This window comes from Rhinolophus sinicus, linkage group LG01 (genome assembly GCF_036562045.2).
Source record: "Rhinolophus sinicus isolate RSC01 linkage group LG01, ASM3656204v1, whole genome shotgun sequence".
NCBI lineage: Eukaryota > Metazoa > Chordata > Mammalia > Chiroptera > Rhinolophidae > Rhinolophus > Rhinolophus sinicus.
Window position 1 is genome coordinate 5,250,432 of NC_133751.1, and position 13,914 is coordinate 5,264,345.

The following is a 13,914-nucleotide window of genomic DNA, read 5'->3' on the forward strand; positions in this document are numbered from 1 at the left end:
GATTTTGACAGGTCTGGTGTGGGGCCCATAAATTTGCATTTTTATTTAGTGTCCTAGGGGATTCATGTGCAGACAGGCCTTTTGCGGTGTTTGTGAGACATTGATTTAGAGCAGTGGTTCTTGGGCATGATCATCAAGGAACCGTAAAGACGTGTGTGCCTACTACTTCTCCAGCCCATTCTAGGCCTGCTGAGTTAGTCAGTCTCTATTACGTGTGTTAACCAAAATCAACCCCCCGCCCCAGAATATCCAAATCTCTGTAGGTGATTCATAGCCACGGTGGTTACTCCCTGATCCAGGGAAATTGGTTACTTGGACACTGAAATATTTTATAATTCCTATAAAACTATATGTAAATATTTATAATTTATTTTACCTTTTTAATGTTTTTAAAGGAAAGTTAGGATGGGCAAGAAGTTTAAATTTCTTAGTTGTGAAATTCAGAGTAGATACTCAAATATTTGTGGAATGTATGGATGTTGGCTGGTACTATAAATTTGTGACTCAGCTGTTTGGTTATTTAAAATGAGGTTGCTGGTCCCATTATGTTTTAGTTGTTTTCGGAATTGCTTGTGAAATATAGATCTGTCCTAACACCAGATTATTTATCTTGATGTGAGCTTAATTGATTTTTAACTATTGTTCATTGAAATAGGTGACCCATGAGCTTTTAGTTGAAATTACTACTTAGCAGAGAATTTTGGGAAGATAGTATTTATAATGTGGTCTGGTCCATAGAAATGAAAACTTCACAGTATCTGTGTGTAGACCATGTTTGATTTGGAGGAAAAAACTGTTATCCTATAAGTGTTCTTGCCATGAGTCAATCTACAGAGTATTTTACAGTTGGAAAGAGAGGAGTTATAGACACTTAATTTGAGTGACATGTAAATAATATTTTAAGTGATGTAAAAAATTTCTGTATTAACATTTATTTTGGGGTGTGTTTTCCAAGGGTTCAGATGATTGTTTGGTGAAGATTTGGTCAACACACAATGGCCGCCTACTATCCACATTAAGAGGTCATTCTGCAGAAATTTCAGATATGGCAGTCAACTACGAGAATACCTTGATTGCTGCAGGGAGCTGTGATAAAATAATTAGAGTGTGGTGCTTGAGAACTTGTGCCCCAGTCGCAGTGCTCCAGGGACACACGGGGTCAATTACATCTTTACAGGTAAACTACACATTTGCATTACTCTCCACATTTGTGTATTATCTCCTTTTCCTTTAAAGCTCTTTCTCTTCGGAGATGAGAAATAGTAAGGTGCTTAGTTATTATATAATCTGTTTTAAAGTTAGTAATCAAGAAAAAATATAATTAATGATACTTCCATGAATCATGGAAGGGTGATGTAATAAATATATAATGCAGTTAGAGCTTTTCATGAAGGCTTAATGGATGACTTATTGCTTTCTTTATTTAGGTTTATGGTTGAACTGAATGAGTCAGTTACAAACTGGTGATAGGTCAATGATTTTTCTCCTTTAAAACGTGGATTTTGATAAACTGATTAAACTTACTGAAATATATTTAAACTCAGTTTTAGTCCATATTCTGGAACATCTACTTAGGTTTAAATAGTCACTTTCAACATTTAAATCCTTCATTTTGTATACTTGAAGGAACTTGGAAGAAGCTTCTTTTAAGAAGTTACAGGTTCATATCTTTCCTCCCTTACAAAGTATGTAATATACAGCCTTGGGAAGTCATAAAACATAATAAACTGTACTCTGAGATAATGATAAATAAATATGTAAATCTTTGAAAAAAACAAAACCAATTTTTCCTGTCTGTTCTGCTGATGGCAGTACTGGACTTCCTTTGCTAATAAGTTCCTTTGTTTTGAATGTCTCATGGGTCAGCAAGTGTTGCTTCTTTCATCATGGCTATCCCCGTTCTGGGGGAAGGAAAGGTTAAGGTTCTTAGATTAATTTGATTGATTGGATTGATTCTTGGCTCTTTATCTTATCTGTTTCCTTTCAGTTAATACTGTATATTGCTTTCAGACAAATCTTGGGGTTGCCTTCAGTGTTTCACATGAGAACTATAGTTACCTCTTAATTTACTGTTACTGGGCCCAAATTCTCTACCCCCTTAACTCATTTCCCCACCACCTCCAGAAACAAATACTTCAGTCGTGTGAATCTTCCCATTTCTATCACATGCCACATTTCCTGTCACACTTGCACTTTTGTTTATATTACTTCTTTGTGTTTGTCTTGTTTTCTTTGTATTTTCCTCTCCATGGTTTTTCAGCCTTCTTGGATGTCTCGGGACCAGATTGACCTTCCTTTCTCTAGCTTGTTTGTGTAGCATAATTGGCATTTTATTAAATACAAATGTTAGTCATATTGTGAATTACAATATAATTCTTGTATTATAATACTTTTATGGTTTTGTCTTGTTAAATGTGTAAATTGTGACCCGCTTGGTCACAGTTTATCCTGGTGGCCCATCTGAAGGACAGACAGTTCCTCGCCACCCTGGTTGCTACCCAGTTATCCCTTTACCATTTTTTTCAGTGATTGTTTCCCCCGCTGATTGGAGATGGCACCTTTATCTTAAGTCTTGTAGTAGGGTCCATTTTGGAGTTTATATTTTTCCCATTGGTTGTTATGTCAAGTACCTACTGTGCCCCAGAGTTTTGATTATTGAGGCTTGGTGATATGCTTTCCTATTGATAGGGCTGGGTCTTTACTTTCTCTTTGTAAAGGTTTTCCCGCTTATTCTTGTTTATTAGTTTTGAAAATAATCTTTTATTGAGATCATCTTACATTTTAAAATTAGAGATAGACTTTGTTTCTTTGCGCCCTGAGCTGGAGAGAGCGCGCTGCCGGGAGGGAGATAGACTTTCTTATAGGTCACGATTTTTCAGTATAATAGTATCACCTATCTTTTGGATTTCTTGTGTTGTAGAGAGTCAGTTGAAGTTAATGCTTAAAAACTGTTTAAACTACAACTTTAGTAGGAGCTCAAGAAACTGAGTTGTGTATGTTATTGCTTTTTAGTTTAGCCCAATGGCCAAAGGCTCTCAAAGATACATGGTCTCTACTGGTGCTGATGGGACAGTTTGTTTTTGGCAGTGGGATTTAGAATCCCTGAAATTCAGGTAAGTGACTTTAATTGTGTAATAAATTTTCTTCTTTAATGTTACTACATAGTCTGATGAAGTCTGATGATAAAGGGAAATTATGGATTGTGGTGGCCTTTTTACTTTTGTACTTGATTTTTTATTACATACAGCATATGTGCCCTGTTGACTACTTACTGTGTACAATTACTATTAGACAGTTGCGTATGTAAAAGAAGCATAGCTATTCTGTGCACATTAGTAGACACATTTTTGTGAAAAATATAAGATATGTATGTGAAACATTTTGAAAAATGTTAGGAATGTAGAATTAGATACATGATGAGAGATTTAGGTGGGATCATTTACGAATCAAATGACCTGGGTTATAGACCCATGTTGTCCAGTACAGAACCCGCTAGGCACATGTGACTGTTGGCGCTCATCAGATGTGGCTAGTGCAATCAAAAGAGCTGAATTAACTTCAATTTAAAACTGGGTACTTGGTTCAGTTATTGCAAAACTTGTAAGCATAATTCAAACAACTTGAGTATGTGAATTTAGTTTTTCAGCTGTAAGTTTTATTAATTCTGAATATTTGACGAAAATGTTCAAATTGAGATGTATTATAAGTGTCCAGTACACACTGAAAGATTTCAGTACACACTGAAAGATTTCAAAGATTTCCTATGTAAGAATTTAAAGTTCTCATTAAAATTTTACTAATATTGTGATATTTTGGATATATTGGATTAAATGAAATAAAACTAATTTAGTCTCCTTTTTACTTTTAAAGATACACATGTGGCTTGCATTCCAATTTTGTTGAACAGTGCTGTGTTTCCATCCTGGTGGTTTTATGCCCTGTTCTGCAGCCTTGGTGATGGGTTCACTTAGACTCTGAGCCTTAGTCACCTCAGTTACAAAATGGGGCTTAGTAGGCCTGCTATTTCTGTGTTGTAGGATCTGTAGCACGTGGGGGTTACAGAGTCTTCTGAATTCACCCAGCTAGAATAGCATAGGTGGAAATATTTGTTACACTATGAGGCACTATGGAAATAAGATTCTAATGTTTAAATATGCTAGATGAGAACCAATAGTTTAAACTATGTTAATGTGTAAAACTAACGTATTTTAAAACATTTTCTTTTAAAGTCCACGTCCCTTGAAGTTCACTGAAAAGCCTAGACCAGGCGTTCAAATGCTTTGTTCTTCTTTTAGTGTTGGTAAGCTATCTTTAGTACTTTTTTTCTTAGTTTTATTTTTAGCATTTATTGAGTTACCACATGATTGCTAAGAGCCTTTATCAGACAGATGGTAAATGACTTTTGTTCATTTCACTAGGTTTAATCTGTGATGTTCATTTAGTTAGCCTTTTTCTTGTCTTTAACTTCTCCATTCTGTCTCTCTCTGATATCTAATAGTAATCAGTCAGTGATACAAGAGGTAGCTGGCAAAAATGAGGCCTAAGATGTCCACATGAGTGATTCCTGTGCCATGTGCCTTGGGTGTATGATATGCTAAAATAATGGTTTTCTTTTAATAGGCTAAACTGTATATTTTTTGTAGTTTTAAATTTCGACACATCTTGGGGATGTTAGTCCCCATTTTCTTGCACAGTGAACTTGGGTGTTAATCTTTCTTTTTAGGAGAGCTCAAAGACTTTTCCCCTATAAAAGCCTGAAAACTTCAACATGTGAACTTTATGTTCCATAGCTAGGTTTAGGTATGTAAAGTTGTCTAGAAAGCAGAGCCCCTTTTGTCAAGCATTTTTAGAGTCACAGCACTGCAGGTCATCACCACAACTACAAAAGCAGAGGGAGATAGTGAACATTTCCAGATTGAGTTAACTTTTTAAAATTAAAACCCCATCTGGTTGTTTTTTTTTCAGCATTACCAGTTCTTTGACACCAGCTGGGTGTCCTACAGTTCAGCTCAGTTCTGATACTGTCTACCTAGAGAATAATGTGAGATGCCATAGGTTAAGGGCTCTACGAGATTCCTCCCACCCCACTGCCGCCGCTCCATCTCAGATTCAGAGCAGGTTGTCACCTGTGCTTTTGACTTACTGTCTCTTTAGAATGGGGTTTTCCCACCAACTCCTCCTTGGTTTTGATTAATTTGCTAGAGCAGCTTGCAGAACTCAAACATTTTACTTACTAGGTTTCCAGCTTATTATAAAAGGATATAATTTAGGAAGAGCCAGATGAAGAGATGCATAGGATCAAGGCTGGGGGAAGGGGCACTCAGGGTATGCCACTCCCCTAATCTCTACATGTTCACCAACCCAAAGCTCTCTGAGCCAGTCCTTTGGGTGTTAGTGCAGGCTTCCTTAAATGGGCATGAATGATGGAGTCCTTAGCCATGGCCATTGGTTCACCTTCCTCACTTCTCCCTCCCCAGAGGTTTGACTGAGCCTTCCAGCCCCACATGGTTGGTTCCCCTGGCAATCATCCCTCCACCCCACCCTTAGTAGTTTTGTAAAAGTCTCCTTGTTCACATGACGGATATCAAGCCATCTTTATTGCTCTTACCACTTAGGAAATTCCAAAAGTTTTAAGAGCTCTGTGCTATAAAGGGGACGAAGAGCAAATATATGTGTCTTATAAACCCAACATCACACTGCATTATATTAATTTTAAAATGTCTTTATATAGTGAAGTAGAAAATGGATCTATTGAGATAAACTTTTGGAATAAGTTGCTTAATTTAATATAGAAATTTGGTTTGTTGAGCTGTTTGTCACAAATTGGATTTTTAAACCTAAACATTTTTATTTCAGGTGGTATGTTTTTAGCCACAGGTAGTACTGATCATGTAATCAGAATGTATTTTTTGGGTTTTGAAGCACCTGAAAAAATCGCAGAACTTGAAAGTCACACTGTAAGTATTCAGATTTTAAAATTCTGTAAATTAATTTTAATAATATTCTTGTTGGTATATAGTCAGATATTGCTAACAGGAGGAATTGCATTTAATGGTGAAGGATGTTGACTGCTCAGATAGCACCTTGGCAGTGCATTATTTTGCAGTGGTTATTTCATCTGTTAGTCCAAAATCTTGATTATGACAGTTGATTTGGGTAGGTTCTATTCAAGTGGGCCCGTTCATCTTAACCATTAACCAAGCTCTTGAAATCAGAATGCTGTTTGATTAATGTATAGTAAAATAAGCATAACAAGCTATGTAACTTGGTATCTGGAATACTGCTCAGTCGTCAGCTTTTCACTTAAATGAAGTTTTGTGAGGTCATTTGATAAATACAGATTCGAATCACTTTAAAAGAAAAATACTTTTTGCGTCTACATAATCATAAAACGTGTGTGTGTGTGTATGTATATATATACATATTCAGCCTTGTTTTCAGCTGCTTAAACCTTTACATTTGATCATTTTATACACATTTCAATTTTTGTACAGATGTTTTCCTGCATGGTCTATTTTTGAGACGAGAGCTATGTCTTGGTCTTGTTAGATGCATAGTTAGATTCTTGGCACTTAAGTGTACAATACATGTTTGAATGATGGTGCTAAGCGGCACCGGTACAAATCTCTTGCTTTAAACCAAATGTGCTTTCTAGCTCTACAACTGAGGGGGTTTTTTGCATGTTTGTTTATAAACTATGTAGATGATGACTTCAGTGTTTGTTTTTCCTGCTTTAGGATAAAGTTGATAGCATCCAATTTTGTAACAACGGTGACCGGTAAGTGTGTTTGTATGTGTGCATGCATTTTTAGGCATATATACGATGTTGCACCTTAGTGTAGCTAATATGTCACTTTGTATATTATAGGTACTTATTAGTAAATATATTACTTGAATGAAAAGTGTCTGGAGCAGGAGGAAACACTTGAAATACGTTTTTAGAATGGTAGTTTCTGCTGTCTCCTGTGACCAAATGTAGTTCTTCTTTAGTTCACATTGGCTAAATTTTTGGTTTACAGAAAAATTAGGTGTAAGGATAATGAAATTCCTTACGTTTGAGTAGTTAAGAAGAAATCTTTTCTCGTTAACCACTGTGATGCATCCTGAAATAAAATGATCACTTAGTTCTTTTTTGTGGTCCCCAGTGTCTTTCAGGTGCCTTTACTAAGCTGCAATTTTTAACACTTTATTTGGTTAAAAGATTGATTAGTTTTACACAGTAGACAGCAAGAATTAATTTGAGTTTAGAGTTAAGATGCTTATAATGGAGCTTTTGCTCTGAACTAATTTTCTCATATCTTGAATTCTTCCTATTTTTTCCCCTCTCCAGGTATTATTGTCTTCTCAAAACTCAGTCTATCTGACAAGCTATTGATTGAGTTTGCAATGTGCTTTACTTCATAGGGCCAGGCAAATCATAGCAAACCAGATTTTTTTCCATTCAAATATACCCTAAAGGTCTGTTTTTTGAATTAATAACTATAGATTTACCTGCAGTCAAGATAGCTACATGAAAATTTTCTTTTGCTTGTGATTTTAACTGTAGTTGTTGGTGACATGTATGTGAGTGTAAGATCTTTTTCTGAATATTTTAAGGTTCTTAAGTGGTAGCAGAGATGGAACAGCACGGATTTGGAGGTTTGAGCAGTTAGAATGGAGAAGCATTTTATTGGATATGGCTACCAGAATCTCAGGGTGAGTTGAGATGGTTTATTGTAAGCAGTACATCATAAATACTTGCTGTACGTCTACCTGGTTGGTTGGTCGCTTTTGTTCAGAGGATTGAAGAGTACTATCAAAGTGTGAGTGGCTACCTCCTGCATAACTGATAAATACATACTTAGATCTCACATAGCCAAAAGAATTTATCCTTAATGTTATATAGGAAAGAACAGCGTATTTGTTCTACTGTTGCTCATTGCATTGACTTCCTCTTAGGTGTTGCTTTTAAAACCACCTATAATTTAAAGAAATAAAAGTAACTCAGGTATGTCAAGTGTGGACATGTTTCTTTTCTGTAGATAGGATTGTTGGAATTTTTAAAAAGTTGCTGGTGGATTTGAAGGTAAGTTTGTCCTACTATCCCTTCCCCAACACTGTGAAGTTTTCAACAGGTTTTTGAGAATCTCTGAGGTAAGTTTAGCACTTCCCAAGATAAATATTACAAATTTGAAATACATTTGCTTTTTTGGTTTATGTAAGTGAGGCAGTACAAGTGGTAGAAAGAATACGTGTTTTGGAATCAGACCTTTGCTCACTTATTGGGAACATCATTCGATAGTAATCTGTTAAATCATCTGGGATATGAGACAACCTGCCTTTATTATTGTTGGGGATTGTAAATGATATGAAAGTTTCTACCCTGTTTCCCTGAAAATAAGACCTAGCCGGACAATCAGCTCTAATGCGTCTTTTGGAGCAAAACTTAATATAAGACCCGTTCTTATTTTACTATAATTTTTGCTCCAAAAGATGCATTAGAGCTGATTGTCTGGTTAGGTCTTATTTTCGGGGAAACACAGTAGCATACTTCCTGGTCTAGAGTAGGTATATTAATGTTCTTTTGTCCAATGCAAATATTATTTAGTTACACTGTAATAGAAATCTAAAGTTATAAATTTTAGTTTAGAGTTTATTTCCAAAGTTTATACTTTTTTATATCAGTTTTTCTGAGGAATGTTGTACATTTTGTCTTTTGGAAATTCTCAGTGTCTGCTTAATTTTTAATAATTGTAGGAGAAATTAACACCTATTGTCTGCTGTGGCTCAAAGAGTTCTATTGGGTTTCAAAACGTATTTGACGTTAATATTTTTGTGAGTGAGAATGGAAAGAATATATACTGGAAATCTGATAATCCTTGTTCACAAACGGATCTTTAGCATTATTTTAAAATGTTACACCTGGATACTCCAAGCATCTTAGTGTGAAAGTGGCAGCTGTCACATGGAAATAAGGGGAATGGGAGTGAAGATAATTTGAAATCATATCCACCCATGAACAGTTGTTTTATTAGGAAAATAGGGACATCAGTGTATAAACACTGAATAAAAATTTTAAAGATGAGACTGAAAACTGCTTAGTTTTCTTGTTGCCATACTACGCATGGAGAGAGCTTTTCCTGTGATTTCCTTCACATTGGGAACATTCTCATTTAAAGTTGTACCTGTTTCAAATCTTGAAAAACAGTTTTCTGTATATAAGAATTGATGGATATTTGTTCTAGTCTTGGCTGGTCAATTTGATGAACTATAATGTCTGTTAGTAAATTGAAGGTCACAACAGGGAATACCTTTCAGTTTAAAGGGGAGCACGGAATCTTAGTCTTCATTACATTTTACATCTTATGTTACACTTTTCCCCTGACTAATCTAGTTAGAATTATCCTGTGTTCCACTGTGCTTACATAGATGTGTGTTCCATAGCTGTCACACAGCATTCATTCCATATTCTTAGAGCTGTTTAATTAAAATGTTTATTATATGTTTATAATTTCTTAGAATGTGTTATATGATTTCAGAAGCAGCTAGGCCTTTCACCATTCTCCCACTCTTTACAACTGAGTCCTATATTTTGCAGAGAAACTTTGCATGTCACTTTCATAAATGCTGCAGTACATTAGAGACGTGTGTCCAAGACCAGTCTTGCCAAATCACCCATGGAACAGTGTGTAGGGAAGTATAATAAAGAGATGAGTACAGTCTCGTTTACAGTTCAGTAAGGGATTGTCTGTGTGCAGGCACTTTTCTAGACATTGGGGGTAAGAAGATGGGTTTTCTTCTTTCTGTCTTCCTAAAATTTCTTGTGATCTCTAGAGGGAGAAACAGTTGGAAGTATTACCCATAAGGCTTGGGTTCAGGAGAAGGGAATAATAGAAAAGAGGTAGAGAGAAAAAGCTTTGCTCTTATGAGCAGCAGTGGTGTCCTAAAATCTGCCTTTATTGAGTCTCTGAACTGCTTCTGAGTTATCTCCTCCCCCTTTGGGTTTTGCATTAATCTGTTTATATATAATCTGTTGTGGGTCACATTCGATGAACCCACTATATAGCTGATAACGTATGCACAGGAACTGGATTACTTTATTTTTGTGTAGATGAGGGATTGTATACATTGTATAGCCTACCATCCAAATGAATTTACACGTTGTGTTTTTTTGCCTTAGGGATTTATCTTCCGAAGAGGAAAGGTTTATGAAACCCAAAGTAACAATGATAGCTTGGAATCAGAATGATAGTATTGTTGTGACAGCCGTGAATGATCATGTCCTCAAAGTGTGGAATTCTTACACTGGACAGCTGCTTCATAACTTATTGGTAGGTGGTTCTTAGACAGTAGGACAAACCAAGATTTTTTTGAAGTATAATTTTATTTTTGAAGCTGTAAAATTAATACAATTAAGCATGTTTTTTTAATTTATGTTATAAATAAATAGAAATTTATGTACTAATGTATAAATTACTCTCACTGATTCGTTTTTAAAAGCCCTTATACATTATGACAATGTAGGTTTTTAATTTTAAACTTATAACTTGCAAACCGTCATTAACTGTATGATTTTGTTGAATTAAAGGGACATGCTGATGAAGTGTTTGTATTGGAGACACATCCCTTTGATTCCAGGATTATGTTATCTGCAGGACATGATGGCAGCATATTTATATGGGATATTACAAAAGGCACCAAGATGAAACACTATTTTAATATGGTAAGAAGTCAGGGGTATCTTCTTGCATGCTTGGATTTGTTTCAAGTATTTGGATTACAAAGTTTAGCCAGAAACAGATCTGCATGTTTGGGAAGTTTATATTTCTAGAAATCAGGGTACTTAAAGCCTAATAAAATACCTGACAGCCACACACACACACATACATGAACTTCTCTATATAACTGATTCACACAAGGGAAAGACTTTCAAAAGTTACCTGTTTAGCTTTGTGTGTATGTGTGACTATGTCCCTGTCTGTTTAAATTGGTAAAATTATACAGAAATTTCTCACTACTTAAATTTATTAAAATACTCAATAAAAATATAAAAAATAATAGTAAATTCATCTAGGAAATCAAACATCATTTTTCCAGCCTTTTTTCTTTTTGCACATGTCTATTCTAAAACCAAATTAGGATGGTGTTACATATTTTTAGAATTTGTCATACATAACCACAATATACTTACCCAAATCAGCAAATTTAACATTGACAAAAATAGTATAATCTAGTCCTGGTTTATATTCAAGTTTTGTCAATTGTCATAATAATGTCTTTTTTTTTTTTTTTTTTTAACATTTTATTTTATTACTATTATTTTTTGAGGGCACAGCTCACAATGGCCCATGCAGGGATCGAACCGGCAACTTTTGTGTTATTAGCACCATGCTCTAACCAACTGAGCTAACCGGCCATCCCCTAATAATATCTTTATAGTTATATTTTGCCCCTTGGATCAGGATCTAATTAATCATGCATTGTATTAACTGATTATATATTTCTAGTTTTCTTTAATTTTCAATAATCTTTCCACTTGTATTTCTTGCCCTTTTTTTGATGAGTACAGGCAAGTAATGTTACTGCATGTTTCTGTTTTTTGTGATGTTTTTTCATGATTTGATTCTGTTACACAATTTTTTTTCATGGAATAAAACATAAATAATGTGTCCTCCATGCATTATTTTAGTAGGCAGGTATGGTATTTATTTGTCTTATTATTAGTGGTGATAATTTAAATATTTGGTTAAGGTGGCATCTGCCAGGTTTTCCCACTATCAAATAGTTGTTTTTCTTCTTTGTAATTATTAAGCTAATTTTATCGGGTGCTATTTGAGACTATATAACTATTCTGTTCCTCAATAAACTTTCATTCACAAATATTAGTATTCATTGAAGATTTTCTAATGGCATTCTTTCCATATTTATCAGTTGTCATTCTTGTACATAATTTGGTAATCTTTTTCCATTTTATGTAAAGAATGTTTTTCAAAGCCTTAAATACTTTTTTAAGAATTTGCAAAGTATTTTGACACTAAATTCAGCCTTTCTCAGAAGAATGTTACTTATATAGTTAATTTACTGTTGTTGAGTATTTAAGTGGCATCTAAAATATGCACAGTAGTAACTCTTTGAATATCCTTGTACATGGCTGTTTATATGGATCCCTGATTATTTCCTTAGGATAAATTCTGAGGGAATTATTGTGTTAAAGGATTTGAATGTTGTTAAGGCGTGTGTGTGTGTGTGTGTGTGTGTGTGTGTGTGTGTGTGTGTGTATGTCTGTATATATGTATATATACATAGAAAGAGGTATGTTTTGTAAAATTATTCTCCAGTTAGCTAATTTTGGAGAGTATAGTAGCAGCCTGTAGAGAGTGGTTCTTAGACCTTTTAGTCTGTGTGTTCCATGTTTTTGTTGTTTTTTTACCTTAAAATTTCTTATTTCAATATGCTTATTCTGGACAGTTTCTAAATAAACAGTTTAAAATGTAGTAGTTTATTTGTTAATATTAAATGCACTAAAACAACTCAAATAGCATGCTTGAGTTGCAAATATGTAGGCATTTTTGAAAGTTGCATCTATGTGTTCAGATTATTGGACAAAGAACTAAGCCTTCAACAAATTTTCTCTGGTCTTAGAATTCATAGGTACATCCATCTTTTTAATTATTTTTTAAGACTCAATTGTTTTAAACATTATATCCTGAATTTAACTTACCAAAGCAGAAAAGTACGTTAATTCTGGCTTTAAGCAGAATATAAGATAAACAACCTCTAAGCCCAAGAATAATCTGACAAAAACCTCAAGTTGGCAACGGTGATCTTACTTTCAAACACCCAAAGTTGGCCTTGTAGATCGAGTTCTTCACTGCTTAGCTGTGAGGCTCCTAATTCTCAAATGCAAGACAAATTACATAGGGTTGTAAATTACTAACAGAAGAGTATGTCATTAAATACATAAACTTTAATGTGACATTGAGTTGTTCTCCAGGCACAGTTGCATGTTGCATTTTTGTCAGGAATCATTGTGTTGGACTGTTCATGCTACAGGTGAAAACCCAGGTCTGGCTGGCTCTTCTTAGATGGGAAAACTTCCTTTTCAGCAGGTACCCTTAGCAAAGCTTTTGGAGCACTTAAGTCCACGTGTATGACAGGAGAGGAACTGCCACCATTTTCACTTTGCCAGCCTAGGGCTCTTGCTGCCTCTTGCCTCTGCTTTACTTGCAGGCGTGGTCCCAAGCCAGGGGTGTGAAGTGGCATCAGGACGCAGGTCGGGCTGTGGTGGAGTGGCTTCTCTAAGGACTATGTGGGTGAACCTGGGTTCTTATGTTTTAACAAAGAATGGAAAAAATACGCATTTTTTTCCTTTTTGTGTTATGAGAGAATACAAATTTGTATACGTAGTATTAGCAGTGCCATCAATATGCCAGTAACTTTTTTTTCTTTTTTCAAGTTTGTTAATTGGCACCCATTCATATCTGGTATAGCAGTAGTGAAGTGTTACTTTTCAGGCAGGTATTGGGGCATGTGTGTGAGTTTGTTTTGGCAGTGAATAGACAGATGATTCATTTTTCCAACTTGGCCTAAAGTTTAGTTACTGGAAAGTTAGGGGCTCAGACAACAAATATGCTTAGCTCTACACTGTTGAGATAATGAAACAACTCATTCAACTATAAATTATGATGCAATAAACTAATACAATTTACAGTTAAAAAGCAAGAACAAAACAATGTGAAAGGAATCTAATCAAGGCAGTGTTTGTTCATGATGCACTTAGAGCGTCCCCCTCAACTATGGCATTTTGAAATAAGGTGGTAGCAGACACAGGTGTTGGCATATGCACCTGAGACTTAGTAACATTTCAGATTTTGCATGATGGTCAGTCATCTTAGTAGAAAGTTTAAACTCCAGCGAAGTATTGATTTTGTTCAT

The 13,914-nt window shown here is 35.1% G+C and overlaps 1 protein-coding gene across 4 annotated transcripts in view; it reads left to right on the forward strand.

The window, feature by feature from the left end:
• Window positions 1-13,914, forward strand: part of BRWD1 (bromodomain and WD repeat domain containing 1) — a 104,828-nt gene that overhangs the window by 14,168 nt on the left and 76,746 nt on the right. For all 4 annotated transcript variants that reach the window (XM_074325217.1, XM_074325220.1, XM_074325227.1 and 1 more), the window contains exons 8-15: window positions 956-1,177; window positions 3,013-3,113; window positions 4,230-4,300; window positions 5,857-5,957; window positions 6,738-6,778; window positions 7,597-7,695; window positions 10,160-10,310; window positions 10,568-10,702. In XM_074325217.1, coding sequence (XP_074181318.1) covers window positions 956-1,177; window positions 3,013-3,113; window positions 4,230-4,300; window positions 5,857-5,957; window positions 6,738-6,778; window positions 7,597-7,695; window positions 10,160-10,310; window positions 10,568-10,702 — 921 coding nt within the window. The remainder of the gene's footprint in view (window positions 1-955; window positions 1,178-3,012; window positions 3,114-4,229; window positions 4,301-5,856; window positions 5,958-6,737; window positions 6,779-7,596; window positions 7,696-10,159; window positions 10,311-10,567; window positions 10,703-13,914) is intronic.